Raw genomic sequence first — 23,740 nt, 5'->3', positions numbered from 1 at the left:
TTTATTTATTTTATGTTCATTAGTGTTTGCCCTGCATTATGTCTGTGTGAGGGTGTCAAATCACATGTAGCTGAACTACAGACCGTTGTGAGCTGCCATGTGGGTGCTGTGAATTCAACTTTGGTATTCTGGAAGAGCAGTCAGTGCTCTAAACCATTGAGCTATCTCTCAAGACCTTGTCTTGTGTTCTTGATGTATCCCCTTAAAGCCACAGTAATAAAAATAACTAATACAAAAATTTGGTACCAAAAGATAGGTTGCTGTTGTCACGGCTCTTATGCTTTTAGAACTTGTTTTCAGGAGAAATGATTTGGGCCAAAACCTAGAGAAGGCCTGGAATCAGATCATTGTAATGGGGGTGTGGAAAGCTAGAATCTTGACAGAAAGAAAGACAAGAAAGATTGTGTTCACAAAGTTTCAGAACAGTACAAGGACTCTTAGACTTGAAGCTGAATCTAAATATAATGGATTACATTGGATGGGTGAAGAAATTTCAAGACAGCGTAATGTCCAACTGCTGCATGGTGTCCTAGTTAGGGTTGCTATTGCTATGATAAAGGACTACCAGTAAAAGCAAGAAGGGGAAGGATAGGGTTTATTTGGTTACACTTGCACACTGTAGTTCATCATTGAGGTAAGACATGGCAGGAACTCCAATAGGGCAGGTACCTGGAAGCAGGAGCAGATACAGAGGCCAGGGAGGAGTGCTGCTTACTGGTTTGCTCAGCCTGTTTTCTTATAGAACTGAAGACCACTAGCCCAGGTGTGGCATTACCCACAATGGTATGGGTCTTCCCTCATCAATCATTTAGAAAATTCCCTACAGGATGCCTACAGCAAGATCTTACGGGGGCATTTTCTCAACTAAGGTGCCACAAACTAACTTGTGTCAAGTAAACATAAAGCTGTCCAGCACAAATGGTATTATTTACTGTGCTTAGTATGATTATGATAAACTAAACATGTATGAAAAATGTAGCTTGATGAGGAAAGTGGCCAAGCCATTTTATGTGGACAAAGTAACTGTACTTGTTAAGATTAGTAACATCAAAGTGAAAAATCTTACTCTCTCCAGGAGGACAAAGGAATGACAACCTGAGGGGTAACACTCTACTCACCAAAATCTCCAAATTTGAAACAAAAAATTCTTTAAAAAATGCAGTTGTTTGAATATGCTTGGCCCATAGGGAGTGGCATTGTTGGAAGGTGTGGCCTTATTGGAGGAAATGTGTTTCTGTGGGGGTGGGCTTTGAGACCCTCCTCCTAACTGCTTGCAAGACAGTCTTCCTTTGCTTGCCTTCCAGACAAGATGTAGAGCTCTCAGCTCCTTCAGCACTGTGCCTGTCTAGACTCTGCCATGCTTTCTCCCATGATGGTAATGGTCTGAACCTCTGAAACTGTAAGCTAGACCAAATTAAATATTTGCTTTCTAAGAGTTGCCTTAGTCATTGTGTCTCTTCACAGCAATGGGAACCCTAACTAAGACATAAGAGAACCTAAACTATGAGCTCCCCAGAAGGGGTTCTCCTCTGGCAGTTAGATTTTTACTATTAACTTGACAAAGCCTAGTGTCACCTGAGAAGAGTCTCATTTGAGTAGTAAGGCAGATCAGATTGGCCTGTGGGTGTGTCTGAGGAGTTTGTCTTGATTGTTAATTGATGTAGGAGAACCCAGGTCACCTTGGGCAAAATCATTCCCTGGGGAGGTAGGGAGATGCTGTGGGAGGCAGACGAAGTCCTTAATGAATATGTATTGTTAACATGAACATGGTCATCTCATGACTGTCAATGCCTCAGACCCATGGGAATGCCAAGGTCTTCCCTTAGGTCCCACAAGGTTGTTGACAGTGTGTGCAAAAGGCTTATCAACTAAACTTCTTCCTCCTGAGTGACTACAACGCAGACTGCTGCACTTCAGAGACACCTCTGTCAAGATTAGCTAACCTACTTTCTCCTTCAGCTGTATGTAAGCCTTCTTAGTTTCCAGGCTACTGGTGTGTCACGAGAACACACAGCCCACTCAGTCCTAGCTTCTCTGTACTATTGCCTGTTGTTTCTTCATTGCCCACTGCCCCAGTCAGGACAATCCCAAAGCTGTGCAGTTTACAGTAAGTGGTACCTGAAACAGGGTCCTCGACTACCACAATGTTGGTTAGGTGAGTCCTGTGAGAGGCATGCAAATAAATGTCAGGGATAAGCAGAATCTAGAGATTGGCAGTTGCATGTTAGTATTTTGAAGAAGGTTTTTGAGGAACTGTAGAAGGTAAAAATGTTACAGCTACATCGAATTTTTAGACCATGTTTAGGAGACCTCGTTTGGCTTTCTAGAAGGGATAGTAAATTTGACTATTTGAGGAAAAGTGGTAGAAAAACTACTACAGGATACTCAGTTGAAGGGCAGAGAGGTATTTATCCTGTGATTAGCAGATAAAGGTAGATTTAGTATCCTAACACACAGATTAAAACCTATTGAAAAGTATTAAGTTAAGTCTAGTTCGGCCAATCACAGAGGCTAAGAATGCTCTCTCAGCTTCCACAGCATATAGCTGAGACTTCTGTGCTATAACAATGTTTTATCAATGTACTTGAAAAGGCTTTTACCTATGACTTTTTTGTTCTGTTACTTCAAAAAAATTCATTGAAACATAGAATTATGGGTTAATATAAATGTGGTTCCAGAATAAATTCTCTTTCCTATTTTAAGGTGAGAATTTCTTTTGTATAGACACAGAAGACAACATCCTTGTCCTCTGACGTGCTTTGTTTTTATTAATTATACTAATTTATTAATAAAATCATATTTTATTAATAAATTTATATTTCATACTGGCTACGAACTACAGTTTTTCCTGAAAGACTCTTAAAAGAAGTCACCAGGCTCTGAGGGCCCCAGAATGGAGGGGCTTCGAGCTGTTTTCCCATCTGGCAGAAGACAGAAACAGGACTTCAAACTTAAACTTTTGGGACTCCACATCCGGAGCCCATCGCTGCATTCTGGGAGCAGGCCAAGGGCATCTCTCGCCTCGTAGCGCAGGGAGTGACGGGATTCGCCTAAACCGAGACCTTCCCAAGGAGCTCACTACAAGACAAGCACTGCGGAGGCAGTGCTATCCCGCGATTCCCGCGGCTCTCCCACCGCTAACCTTTCGACCTTGGCGTAGACGCGCTGACGTCATAAGCGGAGCGACCGACTGGCAGCGCGTTTGGTTTGCGACAGGCCTGGTTCTGGCTGTGGGCTCAGGCCTGAGCTCAGACCTTACTATGTGGTCTCCCTGGCAGTCCCGACCCTGAGCCGCCCAGGCATGTGGGCGCTCGCGGGGCGGGCTCTCGCGCCGTGGGCCGCTGGGGCTGCGCGCTTGCTGCCTCCCTGTCCCCGGCACGCGGGTGTCTTGGAGCCAGGGGTCGCCTGCAGGCTCTTCAGCGCGGCCGAGCTCAAGGTGACAGGCTCACCCCAGGAAGGTGCAGGGCTTCCGCACGTGCACCGTGGGCGAGCTGCGAGCGGGAGTGGGGTGGGCTGTGCTTCACCTCCATCAGTTTCATGCCTGCTTAGGGCTGGTGTAGGTCACGAGCAGATGTTACTTCTAAAACCCTCCGAGAAGCTGCTTCTTTGTAGCATCGATTTTCTTAAGTTTTAGTTTCTTGGGCAACTCGCTTGACTTGCATCCGATTTTGCAGCTTCAATGCTGCGTTGAGATAGTTATCAATTTTTGAAGATTGAGGGGATGCAAAGTCGTGGAGCGTTTTAGTCCCAGGCAAGGGACTTGTCGTTAGAAAAATGGATTTGTTTGTACTCGTCACAACTCAAGGCTTTTGAAAGTCGCGCAATTCTGCATCGCTTTGACATAAATGCGGAAGGAAGACTACAATGTAGCTTTTACAGTTTTGATTGACTAATTCCCCTATACCTTTATCTGCTTTATACCGAGTAACACATAGAAGAAAGCTAAAACAAATGTTACAATCATTACAGTTTCATCAACTGAAATATCAACTGTGGTGGAAATGCCTAGAGAGCACACACACACAACCCTGAATTTAACTTGGACACCAGTTTCCAGCAGTACGTGATGTGTCTAAGAGATTTCGCTTGATAAGGCATTCTCGGATTCCTGAGGAGTTAGCTATGTATGACTTTCATTCTCCATTCATGAAAGTAATGCGCACTTAGCTCCATATGTGAGGAAGTATTAAGTAAGGAGTTTTTATTCATATTTAGCTTTGTTTATGGAATTGATATATATTTTTAAGTCTTTTGTAATTTGTTCTTTGTAGTTAGGTGGAATCATACATCTTTATTAGGGAGCGGGGAGCGTAAAACACTGCAATAAATGAAGTTGTCCATAGATTGAAAGAATTTTCTTTGAATTTGTGATTTGTTTTATGGAAACTTAACTGTGATATTCCCTTCCCTTCTTAGGAGAAACCTGACATGTCTAGATTTCCCGTTGAAGATATTAGGAATTTCAGTATCATTGCACATGTGGATCATGGCAAAAGTACTTTAGCTGACAGGCTCCTGGAACTAACAGGTAATTTTTATTGTATATCATATGCTCGTGATTACCTAGAGTAACTGGGAATTTATCTTTGCGATGATATCTGACCTTTTGGTATTTCATCTTCAATGTTTTCTGTTAATTGTATGATTCATGGATTTTGTTTTAAAGCCCAGAGAAATTAGTAAGTGCTTCTATTTCTAGGAACAATTGATAAGACACAGAAAAACAAGCAGGTTCTTGATAAATTACAAGTGGAGCGAGAAAGAGGAATCACTGTGAAGGCGCAGACAGCGTCTCTGTTTTACAGCTTTGGAGGAAAGCAGTACCTTCTAAATCTCATCGATACACCAGTAAGTTTCATATCATCTCCTCGAAGATGCTACTTAATCTTGTTATTACTTCAATCAAAATTATCTCATTTGGGGGCTAAATTCTGCACAACTGTCTTAGATTTTTTTCTTGTTTTGTTTTTATGCCAGTAAAACTTGTTTCCAATGTTTATAGAAGAACCACGTTTTATATTTTTTGTCATATCAGAGACTAGCTATAACATCTGTTCCTTTAAAATATATAGCTAATACTTAAAAGTACCCACATTTGCTTTTGTAGGGCCACGTTGATTTTAGTTATGAAGTGTCTAGGTCCCTTTCTGCGTGCCAAGGTGTTTTACTGGTGGTTGATGCAAATGAGGTAAGATCCTGCATTATATATGATCTGACATGCCCAGTTGGTTGTTTCATAAAATTCTTAAAGTGCACTTTAAAAATACAACTTTTACATTTGAATAACAGATTTATTGTATTACTCTAGATCAAATTTATATTGAGGTGCTGAGTCTCTCTGTTTAGCTTGGCTGTTTCTTTACCAGTAGTATTGTTGGTTTTGAACTCTAAAATGTAAATGACACAGAAAAGTAGGAAGTGGTATGAGTCAGATTTCTATAACAATATAGAAATCTGTGAAATGCCTGTAGAGTTTATTTTGGCTCACAATTTTGGAGGTTGTAGTCCATGACTCATAGGCCTCATTGCCTGTGTTGTAGCTGGGGCTGGGGACAGAACTGCTCACCACTCAGCAAGCACAAGTAGTAAGGCCTAGGTCTTACAGGCGTTGCTGGACCTGGCTCTGGCCGGCAGATGGCATATTGTATCATGATCTAAAATATCAGTTCGGTGAATATATATGGAATATGTTGAATTAGTAATTTTGTGGTACATTTAGTGTCAAGACAGTCACTTGGTCTCTCTTGTCTTGATATTTCCAGGGTATTCAAGCTCAAACTGTGGCAAACTTCTTTCTTGCCTTTGAAGCACAGTTGTCAGTAATTCCAGTTATAAACAAGGTAATCCAAACGGGGCAGCAGTGCTATTACTTACTGTACCTTCTAAAGCTATCCAGTGTTTCACTGTGAAGTACAGCTAGTTACCATTCTTTCAGACTATCAGTGGGATGTGCCTCTGAAGTTCATGTGATGGAACTGCAGGTCACATATTCCCTGCATAGACTTGAAAAGGTTTGTCTGAAGTGCATGGGCCAAGAAAAGGCCATTCTGTAAGAAAGAGGTGCCAGTTACACTGTCCTGAGAAGAGGGGCTTAGAGCTAAGAATCAGTGCAGTCTATGAAATGGGACACATAAGTCTGCCTGTAGTGTAAAGTTAAGATCTTAATTTAAAATTTCAAACCGCATTAAGTTGCATTTCTTGATATCACTGACAAGTGAAAAATAAGGCTAAATAGCTTTATATCTGACCTTCTTTTCAAAATCTGATCTCATGGTCTTGATATACTCTGTCCTGCCTACATTTTTTTTTTTTGACTGTTTAGTTGCTTGAATTTTCTTTAGTTGTCATGCTTGTTAAAATCATGTTGATGATATATAGATTATTTTACATATTTTTGAAAAAGTCATGGGCAGGTCAGTTAGGTTAAATCACAGAAGACTATTGATCTCAGAGTATTACTGTGGACTAATTTTATTCTTGCTTTGCTCACTAAGTAATTTTGTTTAAAGATAGATCTGAAGAATGCTGATCCTGAAAGGGTTGGGAAGCAGATTGAAAAAGTGTTCGATATCCCTAGTGAGGAATGTATTAAGGTAAATACTTCTTGGTTGTCCTATTGCTGTGATGAAATGCCATGGCCAGAGCAACTTGGGGAGGACATGGTTTATTTGGCTTCTACTTCATTAAGCCATCACTGAAGGAAGTCAGGGGAGGAACCTATAGGCAGGAGCTGGAGCAGAGGCCATGGAGGGGTGCTATATGCTGGCTTGCCCCAATGGCTGGTTCAGCCTGCTTTCTTTTTTTTTTTTTTTTATTAATTTTTTTTATTAACTTAAGTATTTCTTATTTACATTTCGAGTGTTATTCCCTTTCCTGGTTTCCGAGCCAACATCCCCCTAACCCCTCCCTCTTCCCTTCTATATGTGTGTTCCCCTCCCCATCCTCCCCCCATTACCGCCCTCCCCCCAACAATTACATTTACTGGGGGTTCAGTCTTGGCAGAACCAAGGGCTTTCCCTTCCACTGGTGATCTTACTAGGATATTCATTGCTACCTATGAGGTCAGAGTCCAGGGTCAGTCCATGTATAGTCTTTAGATAGTGGCTTAGTCCCTGGAAGCTCTGGTTGCTTGGCATTGTTGTTCATATGGGGTCTCGAGCCCCTTCAAGCTCTTCCAGTTCTTTCTCTGATTCCTTCAATGGGGGTCCTATTCTCAGTTCAGTGGTTTGCTGCTAGCATTCACCTATGTATTTGCTGTATTCTGGCTGTGTCTCTCAGGAGAGATCTACATCCGGCTCCTGTCAGCCTGCACTTCTTTGCTTCATCCATCTTGTCTAATTGGGTGGCTGTATATGTATGGACCACATGTGGGGCAGTCAGCCTGCTTTCTTATAGAGCCTGGGACCACCAGCTCAGGCATAGTACCACCTACAATGGGCAGGGTCCTTTCCCATCAAACACTAATTAAGAAAATGCTGTACATTCTTGTCTACAGCCTGATCTTTTGGAGGCATTTTCTCAGCTGAGGTTACCGTCTCTCAGACGACTGCTCTGTGTCAAGTTGACATAAAACTAGCCAGCACAACTATTGATTGCTCTTTGGGAAATGTCAGGTGATTGACCTGACTGAGTCCCTTGCACTCCTAACACCTTTTTAGTTTTAGAGTGCTGTTTATTATTTCATTAGATCAGGTGAGAAAACCCCCCTTACAGTGTGAGGATAGACACGTAGCTGCATTACTTACAGATTTAGCCTGTGTCAGGACTAGAACAAAGCCTTTGAAACTCATTTTAGAATTAATTTTTTAAGGGTCTATTTACTTAATTTTATCTATGTGTACATGTGTGTACCAGCACCAAAACTGCGCCATATATAGTTGCCCAAGAAGGGCAGATGTAGGAGTTGGATCCCATATAAATGGAGGTTCAGGAGGTATGATGTGGATGCTGGACCGGAACCCTGGTGTGTTCTAAGAGGAAGCAAGTGCTCTCAACCTCTGGCCCATCTCTCCAGCCCTTAGCATCACTTTTCATAAGTTATTTTGTCTGTGTAGAAATTTTGTCTTTGAAGAGCAGTTATTTTCGGACTTGATAGGTATTTGGCTAGAGTGATGCATTCAATTGAAAGGTATTTTACTCACAAAAACTGTTGTTTCAATTCTTATTCCATTGCTTTTTGAACACACTACACAAAGAATATTCTTATACTTCAATCCTGGAACCATATTGCTTCGAACACCTAATGATGGGAAGAAATCCCTAATCTTTTTCTGTGTTCATACCAAAGAATAAGAGGATCCTTCCTTGTGATTATAAATAAGGAGCCCCCAGGAAGGATGAGAGTAGCCTTACATCTCAATGCTTTGATTTCTACACACTTTCAGATTTCTGCGAAACTCGGGACAAACGTTGACAGTGTGCTCCAGGCAGTCATTGAACGAATACCTCCGTAAGCATTCTTCACTGTTCACTCATATTTACTAGTTTAAAGCAGATTTAGAGTTTAATGATTTGTAGACATTTATAATGTACTAGTTTAGATTAATAAGCCATCAATCGATCTGTCAATTTTAACTGGTGAATATGGCATGTAATCGTGCAGTGGGTTGGGATGAAGTTTTGTGTTTAGTAATGTAATGAGGTCAAGGTCAGTATAGTGAGGCAGGAAAAGGCAACAGTGGTGGTGCTGCCGTCGGTAGCCGCGGTGTAGGAGGGAGCACATCAGCATTTGTTTGCTTCTTGATGAGTACACAGCCATAAACTTCAAACTGTAGAACTGATGGCTGAATTTAATACAGTTTATAGAAAATTTTGCTTTGGCTTTTGAGTGATTTCTTTTGTGAAATTAAAATAAGTTAAACATACTTCTTAGGTTGAAAATAGGCATTTTCTTATATATACCTAATTTTATCTTTTATAATAGTCCAAAAGTACATCGTGCAAACCCGCTGAAAGCTTTGGTATTTGACTCCACCTTTGACCAGTACAGAGGTGTGGTAGCCAGCATAGCACTGTTTGATGGAATGCTTTCCAAGGGAGATAAAATTGTGTCTGCACACACTAAAAAAACATATGAAGTCAATCAAGTAGGCATTTTGAATCCTAATGAACAACCAACTCATAAATTGTAAGTAATTTATTATAAGATATGTAATAAATTTATGTATGTTTCTCTCAGTGTGTTCAGAATAATCATAATGTAGAATTAAGAAAACTGATGCTCTATGCAAATATACATTCAGATACTTAAAAGGATCATGTGTGTGAACAGTAGGTAGTTTATGAATATATAGATGATAGGTTTTATTAATTAGTAGAAATAACTTAGTGATCTAGTATAGGCTTGTCTTTTAAATGTATTTGATAGAACAGTTAAGTACTAATTAGGGCTCCTCAACTATTATCCAGTGGATTTTTTTCTTTTACTTTTAATCTCATTACAACTAAATTTTGCAATATAAGATACTATAAACTGTAAAAGAGACCATTCTTTTCTTCACTGTGGAATTTAGGATTAAACCTAAGCCTAGATTAATTAAAATGTATTTTAATTAATATTTAATTTAAATATTGAAACCATATTTGAGTTAGTTATGAGACAGCTGCTGAGTGGCTACTGATACTGAGAAGACATGACATCAGGCCCTTAGTTTATGCTTCTCAGGTGAAAGTGAAGGCGTTGAATATTCTGAGTACATGGATCATATCGCACAGTGACATGCTGTGTCTATAAAGCCTCATGCGAATCACTGCATGCTAGAGTCAGTTCATTTTAATGTTGGTGGAGTCTTTCTAAATTAAGTCCATACATATATACATACATATGTATGTACATATACATATATATGTTATATACACACAAATATGTAGTAATACAGGTATTCAACATTAATTACTGCATCTTTATTGAAGGCGTTCCTTGCAACCTACATGCAACTGAGTCTGTTACTATGAATCTGACCTTTTCATGTGGAAGTCAGGTGTGTAATAGACTTGTTACATACTTAGATTTTTCTGTTTGGTTGAACATTTATCATTTTCCCCTTCTTAATGAGCCTACATCACATAATACTAGACATGACAGTCTCCTGAAATTTTCTCCAGTAGTACAGTTTTACAGTGTATATAGGGGCATGTGTAGTTTACAGAAGGCAGGCACAGTCACAGACAGGTTTAGGTCTCTAGACACTGGGCAATGGATAAGACATGCTGCTGTTTTCTGCTGAACTTTAGAGGTTGAAGATGGGTATGTGACCCTTACTTGTTTGGGAATTTCCTAGGGAATTTGCACATAACAACAGAAAAGCAGTAAATATTTGCATATACTAATTTTATTTAGATATGCAGGACAGGTGGGCTTTCTGATTGCTGGGATGAAAGATGTCACTGAAGCACAAATAGGAGACACATTATATTTACATAATCATCCAGTGGAGCCCTTGCCTGGGTTTAAATCAGCGAAACCAATGGTATTTGCAGGTGAGGAGCTCAAAAATTGAAGACAAGGGGCCAAAATATTTTTAATTAAAATTCTGTTTTGTGATGAAAACAAATGTAATAGAAGATAATATATATGTTTGTAGATCTGTTTGTAATATATATTATACATATACATGTATAATATATGTATGTATATGCTATTTCATTTGCTTGTATATTTGTATGTGGTATTTCTATATATCATGGTGACATTTTATATGCGATCATTTGGGATCCCTTAAGAATTAAGTGACTAATTAGGAGATCCTAGTAACATGAATTTTCTTATTTTTCTGAGAAGTTAGTCGATCATATTTGAAATTTTTTCTCTAATTTAGGCTGTTTTGATTACAGTTCTCAGTGGAATTAATGAGTTCCCTCCTCTTAGTTACCCTCTGTTCCTGTGGATGAAGTAGACCACTGTGTAGCCTGTACTGTGTAACATCAGACCATCCGTTCCTTTGAGCATTGCACATATAGAGAGGACTGACTGAGGTGCCTCTGCTTACTCTAACCCACCCAGCTTGTCTGACCCCTGCTTTCTCCTCACAGTGCCCTCTCAGCAGAGGCCATAACTTTATGGTTGCTGTGCTTAGATAGACTCAGTCATTTGATTTCAGGAGGTTTGTAAAGTGTAAACTTAAGCAGGAGGTAAAGACAGTCGGTGTGATTAGCAGTAGCTCCCGTAGTTCTAAGCAGTAAATTTCTGAACCCAGAGCCACATTTCCTGTAGTAATTAGTCCAGAAACTAACTCCAGAGTCCTGTTCATTTCTGGTGCTATTCCCCACCTACTGATGTTTCTACTTAGAGTGGCACTGTAAGTAGTACTTAGAGTGTGTACTTTTGCTTTTTAAAATAAACATGCTTTGCCTAATTATTAGTAAACTTGATTCCCTTTGTGGTTTACATGTTTTTCTTCTTTTTGTATTTCTCTGAAAGCATAGAATCACTGTAGCATATCACAATTGTACATCATTAATGCTAATGGATTCTAAGATAAGCTTGCAACCAATTACAGAAAAAGGATATGAATGCCAGATGGTTACTTTTGAATGTGACAGTATTTCTATTATGTCTGTATCCCCAGGAGTGTACCCTATAGACCAATCCGAATATAATAACCTCAAGAGTGCTATAGAAAAACTGACCTTAAATGACTCCAGTGTGACAGTGCATCGGGACAGTAGTCTGGCCCTGGGTGCTGGCTGGAGGTAAGGACATTGCATCAGAGTCACAGAAGATACGTTCTGATTGGATGTGTTGTTCATGAACATTTCTGAAGATCAGACTAAAAATTTTTTTTAATATTTTGGGGTTGGGGTGGAGGGTTTGAGACAGGATCTTACTATATTGCCCTGGCCATCCTAGAACTAGCTGTGGTAGACCAGGCTGGCCTCAAACTTACAGAGATTCACCTGTCTCTACAAATATATTTTTGTGTATATGTACGCATGTATGTTTGGGTGTGCACACCATGTGTGCATGCTCATGGGCCTGAGAGCAACCTTTGTCTCCACTTTATTTTTTAAGACAGTATCTGTCACTGACTCTGAAGATTACCCTGGTACCTTGTGTCTCCTCCCACCCAGGGGTCACAATTGCATCCCGCAGCTCCTGTTCTTTTCCTCTAGGTCTTGGAGATCTAGATTTGGGGTCCTTATGCTTATACAGTGAGCACAATACCCACTCAGCCACTTTCACGGGCCCTAAAGATCCATTTCTATGAGTAAAATAAATAGATCTCTTACTGTCTGCTTATGTCTCAAGTGCACCAATGTTTGTGGGTAATTTAAAACAGATTCACTGAAGAATTGGGTCTTATTTTATAAGTTTATACAAGAAATGCAAATTGCTGGAATGATTCTTGATTCCACCCTTTACCTCAAGTAGCACTGTGTTCACAACAGCAAACAGCCCAATAAAACATAGAGATTTAAAGGAGTTTTGGTGGGTTTTTTTCCCCGTTGTCTCTAGGTTGGGATTTCTTGGACTTTTACATATGGAGGTATTTAACCAGCGACTAGAGCAAGAGTATAATGCTTCTGTTATTTTGACAACCCCCACTGTTCCATACAAGGCTGTTCTTTCCTCTGCCAAATTAATAAAGGTACCTCACTATTTCTGTTTTGTATCAGCCTAAAACAAAGTTTAATAAAGGTATGTACATGTATATACTAAATAAAAATGTTTTATTTAGTTGTAAGTAAATCACTATTAAGAGTGATTTATTTTTGAGTAAAGGTAACAAAAATTTTTATCTAAAACGAGTTCATGTTTCATGTTTCTTAGCTCAGTCTCTTCATTATCAAAATTAGTCTGGTAATGACAGTAAAAAGAACTAGTAATGAGAGGACCATTATAATTCAGCACAATTTGAACGATAATGTTGGTCAAAAATAATTGATGTTATCAAAAGTCAGACATTCATTCTCACAGGATGATTTTAAGGTAGTGATAGAAGCCGTACTGTGTTCCACATAAGTGGCAGTTTACAGTTCATCCAGACCACTGCTACCCTGAGCATAAATAAACTGATTTTATACACTAGTTATAGTACCCATGTTAAAACGTAGTATTTTCATGCTTTTTTAGATGGTTCATGGTATGTTTTATAAATTTTAGTAGCCAAAATGCTGTAATATATTATCATTCTAACAAAATTAAAAGGTGGTGATTAGAAGACTTTGTTGTTGTTGTTTCTTAGAAGAAAAGCTGTATTGGGCACTAGTCTAATCTTCAGGTGTGTTTGTCCTTACTGCTGCTCCTTTGTTATTTGCAGTAAATTCAGTATGTTCTAAAATTGTACTTATGTGAAAAGCTAAACTTTAAGAAACGTAACTGTGTTAGTGTTTGTTCTTAAATACTCTGCCCTTTCCTCACTTTTAGGAGTATAAAGAAAAGGAAATCACTATCATCAACCCTGCACAATTCCCTGATAAGTCCAAAGTAACAGAATATTTGGAACCTGTTGTTTTGGGCACTGTCATTACACCAACTGAATACACTGGAAAAATAATGGAGCTTTGTCAGGTAGGAACAACAGTGGGTACTGGAACAATGCTTATCAGCTTGTATTTCATAGGAGTCCTTCTGCTGAGAAATTTCATTTTATACACTGGTTCTAAGTTTATCATTATCCGCTGAATACTTTAGTTAAAGGAATGACAAAAAGTTACAGACTTATCCTGAAGGGACTTTTGTTATGATTTAGTCTATTTGTGCACTCAAAGGTGAGCATGGTGATTTTTAAGAATAGAGATTGCAAGCTTTAGTTTAAAAGGAATATAAGTGAAATGCAAAGTAGTGTTGTTTCTTCCCATATTAAAAACTCTTGCTCATAAATTTTTGGTAGACCATCAAATAATACTCTTCCATTCTGTTGACTTTTATTTATGAGAATTACATTTTGGACATTAACGTCTGTAGTTTATTCACATCAATATTTGCGTGGATTATCATCAAACTTATCTTTCTTTAGGCACGAAGAGCAATTCAGAAAAATATGACTTTTATTGATGAAAACAGAGTTATGCTGAAATATCTCTTCCCTTTGAATGAAATCGTGGTAGACTTTTATGACTCTTTGAAGTCTCTGTCTTCCGGATATGCAAGGTGAGGAAATTCTGGTGATCACAAGCATCTCAAAGGTTTGAAAATGGATGACTGTAAGGTCTTACTCTTCTGCTCTTTTACTAATTGCAGCTCTTGAAGACAGTTGAGGATCATAAGGTTAGGAAGCTTGGAGTGTTAGAGATATTACACAGCACTGACATTTCCTTCTAGGAGGAAAAGGGCTTATTATTTGTCAGACTGTTACTCTGAAAGGGAAGTACCCTCATCAGTAAGAGGTTATTTATAGCCCCCATGGCTTAAGAGTTGTATATAATTTCAAAAAATATCTGTGACTGAATAACACTTAAATATCTATGTATGTTAATTGATTCACAGAGCATATACTTATAATTGAAAACTGGATATAAATATTGAGTATGAAGAATGCTGAATATCTACAGCACTTAACAATGTTGTGGTCAAGAATGGGTCCTCCCAGGAATATGTGGTCCATCTAATCAAAATCTGTGTATCTTAAGGGAGTACATGAAACCTAGCCAAATAAAAATACAAGAGTTGAGTGTGAGTAGCAAAAAGCCTTTTATAGGTTGGGGATTTAGCTCAGTCGTAGAGCGGTTGCCTAGCAAGCTCAAGGCCCTGGGTTCAGTCCTCAGCTCCAAAAAAAAAAAAGCCTTTTATACTGTCTTCTGGCTACAATGGCTTTATGAGTTAAACATCTGACTAGCACGGTTGCTTTGACCATTCTCGTGATAGCAGCTAACATGAGTGCTTGTCTCTGGTTGATAAAGCTTTAACTACTCTGTGTGTACTAGGTTCACGTGTGTTACATGTCTTTAGGTTCTGACAAAAACTAATGTTCAAACTACAGATCTGTGTAGGACACCAGGTGCCCTTTCTTAATGGCATTGCCAGTGCATTATCTAGCACACTGTCTACATGTGCTGTCATTGGCAGTAGAAACCTCATGGCCACACACTGAGACAGTGCTAGCTGAGGAGCACCAGCTGGCAACACTACAAAGGAGCTGACATTTGGTTTGGGTGATTGATTTTCCTAGTTTACGTCAGCCACTTCCTTTTCCTTCTTTATGGATTTATAGTTCCTGTACTTGCCCTAATTTCAAAATGAAGGTTGATGCATTTGGTTCTTTACTATGGACGTATATATCCAGTAAGTGAAACGTTATGTGTGGTAATCATTTTACCCCATTTCTTCAGGAGAGAGCAGGTAATGGAGGTTGTAGGGAGAAAGGAGTCTGTTGAGTGTATTTGACAGTATCATGCTTGTCCATGTTCCATTGTCCTTGTTAGTTTTGACTATGAAGATGCCGGTTACCAGACTGCAGATCTAATAAAAATGGATATTCTGCTGAATGGCAATATCGTGGAGGAGCTGGTGACTGTGGTCCATAGGTAAGAAGGGTAAGAGATCGCCTGCTGTGAACACAGTCGCTTGGGTGTATTTCTGTAGTTGATGGGTCCTCACTTAGTGCCTGCTTTGTAAAACGTGGAAAGATAATTAAAATATATTTTTGTCTATTCGTTTTTCCTTCTGTTTTTACATCAGAAAAAATGTGACTTTTGTTGATGAAAACAGAGTTATGCTTAAATATCTCTTCCCTTTAAATAAAATCGTGGTAGACTTTTATGACTCTTTGAAGTCTCTGTCTTCCGGATATGCAAGGTGAGGAAATTATGGAGATCAAAAACACCTGTAGTAAGTACAGAATTATCATAGCCAAAGGAGTAGTATTGTAGAAATAATTTCCCTTTATTGTGTTAAAACATAAGAGAGTGTTCTTTAATTTTATAATCATTTAGGTTTATACTGATAAAAAGATTTTCATAGCCATGAAAATCATTTATGATAATGAAAACGTCAAGTATATGTGTTCACAAACTGGCAGACTGATATTATGCTATATTTATGCAATTTTAGGTTATAGTATAGATTAATACATAATTACAGAAAATGCCAATTAAGTACAAAGTGTTGAGTTCTATTTGAACCTCTTAAAATTCCCCTTACTGTTAATTACTGCAGTGGACTATGAAGATAATTTAAATCTTTATATTTAGGATAGCTGTATTTTTCTTTCTCAGAGAGAAAGCATACACTGTTGGCAAAAGCATATGTGAACGTCTAAAGGATTCTCTTCCCAGACAGCTATTTGAGATCGCAGTTCAAGCAGCTATTGGAAGCAAAGTAATTGCAAGAGAAACGTGAGTTCAAACTCATTTTCCTTTGAGGCTGGCTTTAGAAATATACCTGAAAACCAGACTAAACTTTTAATTAATCATGGTGTATGCTTTATTCACATAGATCACGAGATGATAAATGTCTTATTACTTTGGATTACTACATTAAGTGATGATACTTACAATTGTATAATTTATGAAAGTTTAAGGAACTTATTTCTAGTGAATTTCTAGGTTAAGGTTCCATTCAATGGATTATAATGTCTGAATTGTTATAATAATTCAGATAGACTCTGATAGGAACAGAACCTAAAAGTAGTAATAAAATGTTTTCTCTGAAGCATTATAAATACCACGTTAGGTTTTGTTTTCCAGATTAGGTCCCTCATGTGGTTTATAGCCGGTATGGGAAGTATGGTAATTTTTGCAGAAAGCTAGCATTGTCGATAAAATCAGGCTCCTGCAGCAACAAGAATAGTCTCTGGTAGCACTTCCCCTTGCTTGTCGGTCTGTTAGGAATCTTATGACCCTGGATATTCATTCTGTCTCCTCAGTTATAACAGACTGCGACTTGCTATTCAGTTATAGCTGAACCTCAGCCTGATGCATCAGCACTAGTTACCTACCAGTTACATATATATACATCATACATACCTTATACACACACACATTTACACACACACACACACACACACACACACACACACACACCATACATACCTTATACACACACATTTACATATATATATACACACACACACACACACACACACCATACATACCTTATACACGCACACACACACGCACACACACACACGCCCATTATAGGAATGATTTCATTTTGAACACTACTTTGTCTCAGTTACCCAGTGTCCAAGAAAATTCAGAATTAGGCAGAATACTAGGGAACATCCTAAAAAGTAGAACAGTTAGCATATGGTCATTTTTATATAAATTATATTGCAAGCACATTAAGAAAAACAAAGTGGATGTAAAAACAATTATTAAAAGAATCTCTTAAGAAGAGATACCTTTCAAAGTTAGTGATCTGGAAGTGTCAGTTGTAGTAAAATTGATGGTTGGATCTATTAACAGTAGTTTGCTTGAGAATGGTTTTATAAAATCCTAGGTTTAGTAGTAAGTCCTTTAGTAGTCACTATCTATTTGCAGTTAGGTCAGAATATGATGATTTAATTAGTTCAAATAGTGCTATTCAAAGTATGTCTAGGTTGAGCTGGAAATAATGCAGTGTGTTTTATTAAAGTCATGAATGCTCATATTCCTATTTATGCATACCACAAGCAATGACCTTTCTCACTAAAGGATATGACAGTAAAATGAGATTTTGTGTGTGTGTGTGTCTCTTACACTAAGTATATGGAAATAAATACACAAACATTTGAACTACTTACATAGGCAATTTTATCTAAACACTGTCACTAAATATTTTATCAAAAGTAAAGCTGTGTATAGAAATTATGCTTTTAAACTGTATTTCTTCTTTTACAGTGTGAAAGCCTATAGGAAAAATGTTTTGGCAAAATGTGTATGTATCTTTCTACTTTACTATATTTAATGAGTTTAAGATCAAAGGTGTTATAATTTGGTTTCTATTTTAGTCTTCATGTACCATGCATTTCATCTCCAAGTTTCATTTTAAATGGGTAAATTTCTATTTAACCATATTAGAGTCTTCATTTTAACTACATTTAAAAATGCTTGTCATTATCTCTTTTCTTATGCAATATCATCAAAAGAAGAATTTTAATTTTATACATAATGAAAAAGATGTATAGTGACTGTCTTACAGTTGGAAGAGAGTGGGAATTGAAGTCTACCTTGCTACATTGATTTTTGGATAGCCTATTTGTGTGTATGAACACAAAAGGCCTTTTCTAAGTGTTTGGCAGAATTTCTGGCACAGGTCTGCCTGAGAGTCTGTATTAAGCTGCAGCTGTACAATATGCTTATCCTAAATGAAAACATTGATAGTCAAGTGGGGGCCTGTGGGTCCTAATGATATGTTTATGGTTTTGATGTTTTCTTGGTGGAATTCTGTAATTTCCTTTGAACCAATTTGGATTTCTTATTTTTCAGTATGGTGGTGATATTACTAGAAAAATGAAACTTTTGAAGAGACAAGCAGAAGGGAAAAAAAAGCTGAGGAAGATTGGCAACATTGAGATTCCAAAAAATGCTTTTATAAAAGTCCTGAAAACCCAGCCTAATAAATGACTCAGGAAAAGCAGGACTTCTGTTTCTTGTAATTTACATTGACAACAGATTGAAAACTCTGAAGTGCTTATTACTTTCAGGGTCTGCAACTATGACCTACTTCAGTGCTTCTCAACCTTCCTAAAGAGGCCACCCTTTAGTACAGTTCCTCATGTTGTGGTAATCCCAACCATAAAATTATTTTTTGTTGCTGTAATTCATAACTGTAATTTTGCTACTTTCATGAATCATAATGTAAATATTTAAAATGAGGATGTCAGATACGCACCCTCTGTGAAAGGGTTGTTTGACCTGAGGTTGAGAAGTGCTGACGTGTTGGTAGAGAAGATCTTAAATGTATGTACGCTACATTGCTTATTTTCTTACGTTCTACTCATGGAATCTCCCCAAAATCCCTCACCTATCTTTCAGATTGAGATTATATTACTACACCCTGCATAGGGAGCTTTGGAAAGTAAAGGAGCTTAATACATTTTAAATATTCATGAAGGCAGGCCTATTATACATTTAATCACAGTGAATCTTAACTTTTTCACATGCTTTTTTCTTTTTTCTTTTTGTTTTCAGTGTTTTGAGACAGGATCCTGCCATGTAGCATGGCTAGCCCAATGTCTTAGTTTATTGCTGTGAAGAGACACTGTGACCTCAGTAACTCTTATAAAGGCAAACATTTCCTTGGGGCTGTCTTACAGTTTCAGTGGTTTAGTCCACTATTGTGGGACTGGAGCATAGTGAGAAGCATGGCAGCAGGCAGGTAAGCATGGTGGTGGAGAAGCAGCTGAGAGGTCTGCATTCTAATCTGCAGGTGGCGGCAGCGGCAGCCACACTAGGCTTAGCTTGAGCATGTGCGATCTCAAAGCTCATTTCCACAGGGACACACGTTCATCAACAAGGACACACTTCCTAATAGTGCTACCCCACCTAAGAGTACCATTCCCTATGGGCCAGCATTCACACACAGGAGTTTATAGGTGGTATTTCATGCAGGATTCCTTACACAGGCTAGGTTGACCTCAGACTTGTGACAGTCCTCCCACCTTAGCCTTCTCACTGCTGGGATTTTATAGCCATGTGCTACTATCTTCAACTTCTGCATGGGTTTTCTTCCAGAGACTAAGAGGAGCCCTAATTACATCAATTAACTTTCCAAATCACCTTGTTTCAGTTTTTAGCTCAATCACTGTATCTGATATATAGGAATTGTTACTAAGAAAGAGACTCAAAAGACTGTGTTACCAGACATTTGTTCTGGCTTTTTATGCCTATACATTTAATCAAGCATTTCTGAAACTAAGTTATACATACCGCTTAAGTTTGGGATAGGGCCCCATCTTGTTTTTGACACTCTTGAGTACATTCATGAAAAGTGACATACATTTGATATTAGCACCAGCTGTTAGTAACTGTCACCTAAACGAACCTAAATGACACAACTAATAAGTGGTATAGTTTCATGTTCATTCACAACAAACTGAAAAATGTATTCCTGCAAGAAAGAGTCTTGATTCTGGATTTTACTTTCTGCCTTCTATCTTGTACATACCTAGTAGCAAAAAAGGTTACTGATGTGTCTTCACGTTTTGATGGGATTTTAAAGTGAGGACTTAGAAGTTAGGTAGCCTTAGTTTATCCTCTTATATAAGTTGTCTCACTTCTCCCAGCCTGATTTGCTAGGTAGAAAATACCAAATTCCTACTGCAGTATGTTTTTAAATGGCAATATATTTGAAACTGAGACAATGCAGTTGTTAAAATGTTCTGCTCTTCCATTATTGCTAAGGGAAAGGCAAAACCTGGTACACATGTCCTAATATCCAGTATCTTCAGCGTAACCCTTGCGCTTTTTTAGATTTCGACTATTCTTTAACCCATAATCCTTTGGAATTAACATAGTGCTAACAGAAAACATTTGCAAGGTTTAATTTTAAGTTATAAATTTTGAGTTTATTCCTTTGGGTTCTAGAATCCCAATTTGTATAGTTGTATGACCAAAAAATAATTGCAACTTACTAAATTTGGTATGGGCTGGCCAGTGTGCTGAGTTTTATATACTTTTTTCTAACAGCAGAGGGTAAGATGTTGCCATTTATATCTCCTGGTGACAGACAGAATCCAGATGTTTTTACTTCAAAGGCAAAGATTATATCATTGATTCATGACATCTTCAATGGTTTCTAAGCTTTTTAAGAGTATAGCACTAGGATGCTCCAGTGGCCAGGGAAGTGCGGAGGAGAGAATGCTGTGAGACAGCATCAGTGCTAGAATGAAATAGATCTCTTTAGACCTTTGGAGCACAGGAGGAATGAATGATACTTCAGAAGAGACCATTAACTTCTCACCATGATGCTATACAGCCAAAGGTGGGGTAATCTCGAGTAAACATGTTACTGCCAAACTCATTCCTGCAGGATTGATGCTACTGATTTGACTGGTTAACTAAAATATGTTAAGGGCATAGGGACTCCTTGAACAAATTGTTTTTGCCAGGGATTTTGTCCAAGCGGTGAGAAGTCCAAGCATCTTAGTGTGACTAAGACGTCTACTAAGGGAAGACTGAGACAGGGTGATAGGGAGGAAGAACACTACTAAGGCTAACTTCACTTTGTGGGGTGCCCATCTGAATGAATGGTGTACCAGTTTTAATATTAAGAAGGGAGGCAGAATAGTCTAAGAGAGATTTAAAACTCAGCTTAATTTTAGTATAACCCAGAATATCCCAATCTGGTGTTCTTCAGCAGGCTGTTTGCTCCAAAGAGGTTCCAGAGTATCTATGTACGTGCTCTGGGATGTGAAACCCTATCACACAGCACCTTTATACTTCCATAGTTGTTTGATATCTCCCAAATACATATATGCATATGCATTTTAATATTTATAATACATATACATATAATTTATATGTAATTGGTTTACTTTGATGAATAAGAAACAGCTGTTAAGACATCACTGGGAATTAATGCACCATTATTGGTGGCATTGGTTTGACTGCGTGTATGCCATCTGTCTTATTGTGTGAAGTATTGGTATGCCTGGTACCCTCAGGGACAAGAGGGCATTAGAGGAACCCTTGAAACTTGAACTACAATGGGTTTGTGTGCCACCTTCCCTGCCAGTGCCGGGAACTGAACGCTTGAGCTGCAAGTACCCTCTATCGCTGAGCCATTCTCCAGCCCCCTTACTTTTCCCTCTTAGGCCTTGTCTTCAGTTTCCTACCTATGTGATGGCAACGAATTTGAGGCAAATGTAGTGTCATGAGGACCATTAACGATCTCCCCCATGAATGTGATTTCAATTTTAGAAAGGAAATTAGATAATTGTTTTATTGTAAACTTTAAGTTAAAGATAGAAAACAATATTTTTATTTGCAACTTAATTATGCAAGTTATTGCAATTTAAATGTTTACAGTAATTATTTTAGTACATACTTAATATCTCTTTAGACATATATAAGGATGATTTACAAAATTTAACAATAATCAGAAAATGTTTTTCAAAAGGATTTCTTTACGTTTGTAGCTAAGTATAAAGCTCATAATTGCCGATATAATTATTAAGAGCATTAACCCAGGTCATTAAATAAAAATAAGCATATCTGTAAAAAAGTACCACAGAAGAAGGTGCATAGAAGCATGCACTCACACAGACTTTCTGAAAGGATGTAAACTACTTTAGGGCACTGTCATCTCCTCAGAGTTACTTGATTAATGAGTAGGACTCCTGATGTCCAGATGCTACTGCAGAAAGATGACTAAGGCAACTACAGGCAAAAAGCATGTGTCTGATGCACAAACAAATACCCATTCCAAGAGTGAAGGTCTGTAATGACAGCAGGGTGATATTGGAAAGGCTTGGAGTGTCTTCAAATAAGTCAAAGAGATTACGTCACTAACAGGACCTGAGAGTGCAGAAATCTCTTAAAATGCAAACATTTCACTGCTAGACTCTTTATAGGTAGCCATGGAGCTTCTATACTTTAGAACAGCTAAACAATTTTGGGATCCAATTACTTCTAGGGCCTAGTGTAAAACAGACACATTCTAAATGTGGAATGTTTAACACACCGTGGGCTTTTTCTTTGTAATGAGTCTTCCTATTTTACCATTTTTGTCATATTGCATAAGCAGAAATTTTATCAGTATGGAAAAGTTCTTTTTTTTTTCCCAAGCGGTCAGACTCAGTCTTCTTCAGTCCCCTTCTTTCATACTGCATAGTGGGTCCACAAGTTTATTGTGCACATGCATTAAACCTTAAAGAAAAAACAAAGCATAATTCTAGTTGTAATTTTGTTAATTTTGAACATTTACATAAGAAAAGTTTATAAGACAGTGTATTTCATTCTTATATGATTATAAGGTATACTGGAACTAAGAACTACAATTTATACATTATCTATGTAGATGTGGACCAGAGAAGATCCTCTGGGAGTCCCAGTGCAGCCTCAGTGCTTGTTTGGAGGAGTACTGGAGTGGCTGGCTGGCTGGCAAAGTTGAATATCACCAGTCAATACATTTGTCTAGAAATGTAGGTTATGATTTTATAGCAGTTGCTCTAGTTGGTGACAATAAGTGACCCAGACTGTTGTGATAAGATGGATATCTTCCAAAATACCACCCTATGCATCTTTTGGGGGGGGGATGCATATGGTAATATGTGCATATGTGTATGAGTCTCAAAAGTCAATGTCAAGGGTCTCCCTTTACCACTGCTCCTCACTGTTAGAGTTTCTCACTGATTACAGAGACATAAACTGTGAGTAACTGGCTGGTCAGCAAGCTGGACTCACAGCCCTCTGTTAGAAGGCATGCATCACTATGTTCTGCCTGCTAATGTAGATACTGGGGATTGTACTTGGTTCCTCACGGTTGGAAAGCAGGCTCTTTCTCAATTGAGCTATGTCCCCAGCCTCTTGACTGACTTTGGAACGCACAGCTACAAAGCTGGTTAATTACAAGCTTACCCATAGCATACTGAAAATGTTTACCAAACAACACTGCCATTTGCTTGAAATAATTTGGGATGGAAACTTGTTTTTTAAATTTAAGTAGATTTTAATAGCCATTTTACAATTAGCATGTATGCTTTAGAGTGGAAATTTTCTAATGGGTATGTATGCTTGTGAATCATATATTAAAGCCTCTTTTCCAGATACATGTCTGAAGTAGTATGTATCTTTTAAAAAAGAAAATAAAAAGATCTTATAAGATTGTCTTTGACAGAATCAATGAACTAAGTAAAATTTTAATAGTTTGGAAAGC

The 23,740-nt window shown here is 38.1% G+C and overlaps 2 protein-coding genes across 6 annotated transcripts in view; one reads left to right on the top strand and one right to left on the bottom strand.

The window, feature by feature from the left end:
* The first annotated feature begins 3,160 nt into the window (after positions 1-3,160).
* On the top strand, positions 3,161-22,561 carry Guf1 (GTP binding elongation factor GUF1). 2 transcript variants are annotated; one of them, NM_001107215.1, is given in 17 exon segments: positions 3,161-3,436; positions 4,417-4,528; positions 4,700-4,848; positions 5,108-5,188; positions 5,763-5,840; positions 6,510-6,593; positions 8,385-8,449; positions 8,924-9,127; positions 10,340-10,479; positions 11,568-11,691; positions 12,455-12,587; positions 13,367-13,510; positions 13,959-14,092; positions 15,364-15,465; positions 16,156-16,275; positions 17,761-17,797; positions 18,349-22,561. In NM_001107215.1, coding segments are annotated over 17 exon segments (1,980 nt in total). In that variant the 5' UTR covers positions 3,161-3,301; the 3' UTR covers positions 18,487-22,561.
* Positions 21,778-23,740, bottom strand: part of Gnpda2 (glucosamine-6-phosphate deaminase 2) — an 18,026-nt gene continuing 16,063 nt past the window's right edge. For 3 of the 4 annotated variants that reach the window (XR_015636533.1, XR_015636534.1, XM_087582500.1), the window contains one exon: positions 21,778-22,731. Coding sequence is in view for 2 of the 4 variants with exons in the window: in XM_087582500.1 (XP_087438626.1) it covers positions 22,670-22,731 (62 nt within the window). In the remaining 2 variants the exon portion in view is untranslated. 4 annotated transcript variants of the gene reach the window in all.

The sequence above is a fragment of the Rattus norvegicus genome, chromosome 14, assembly GCF_021556685.1.
Source record: "Rattus norvegicus strain SHRSP/BbbUtx chromosome 14, alternate assembly SHRSP_T2T, whole genome shotgun sequence".
Classification (NCBI taxonomy): domain Eukaryota; kingdom Metazoa; phylum Chordata; class Mammalia; order Rodentia; family Muridae; genus Rattus; species Rattus norvegicus.
This window is presented reverse-complemented; position numbering and strand designations above follow the sequence as displayed.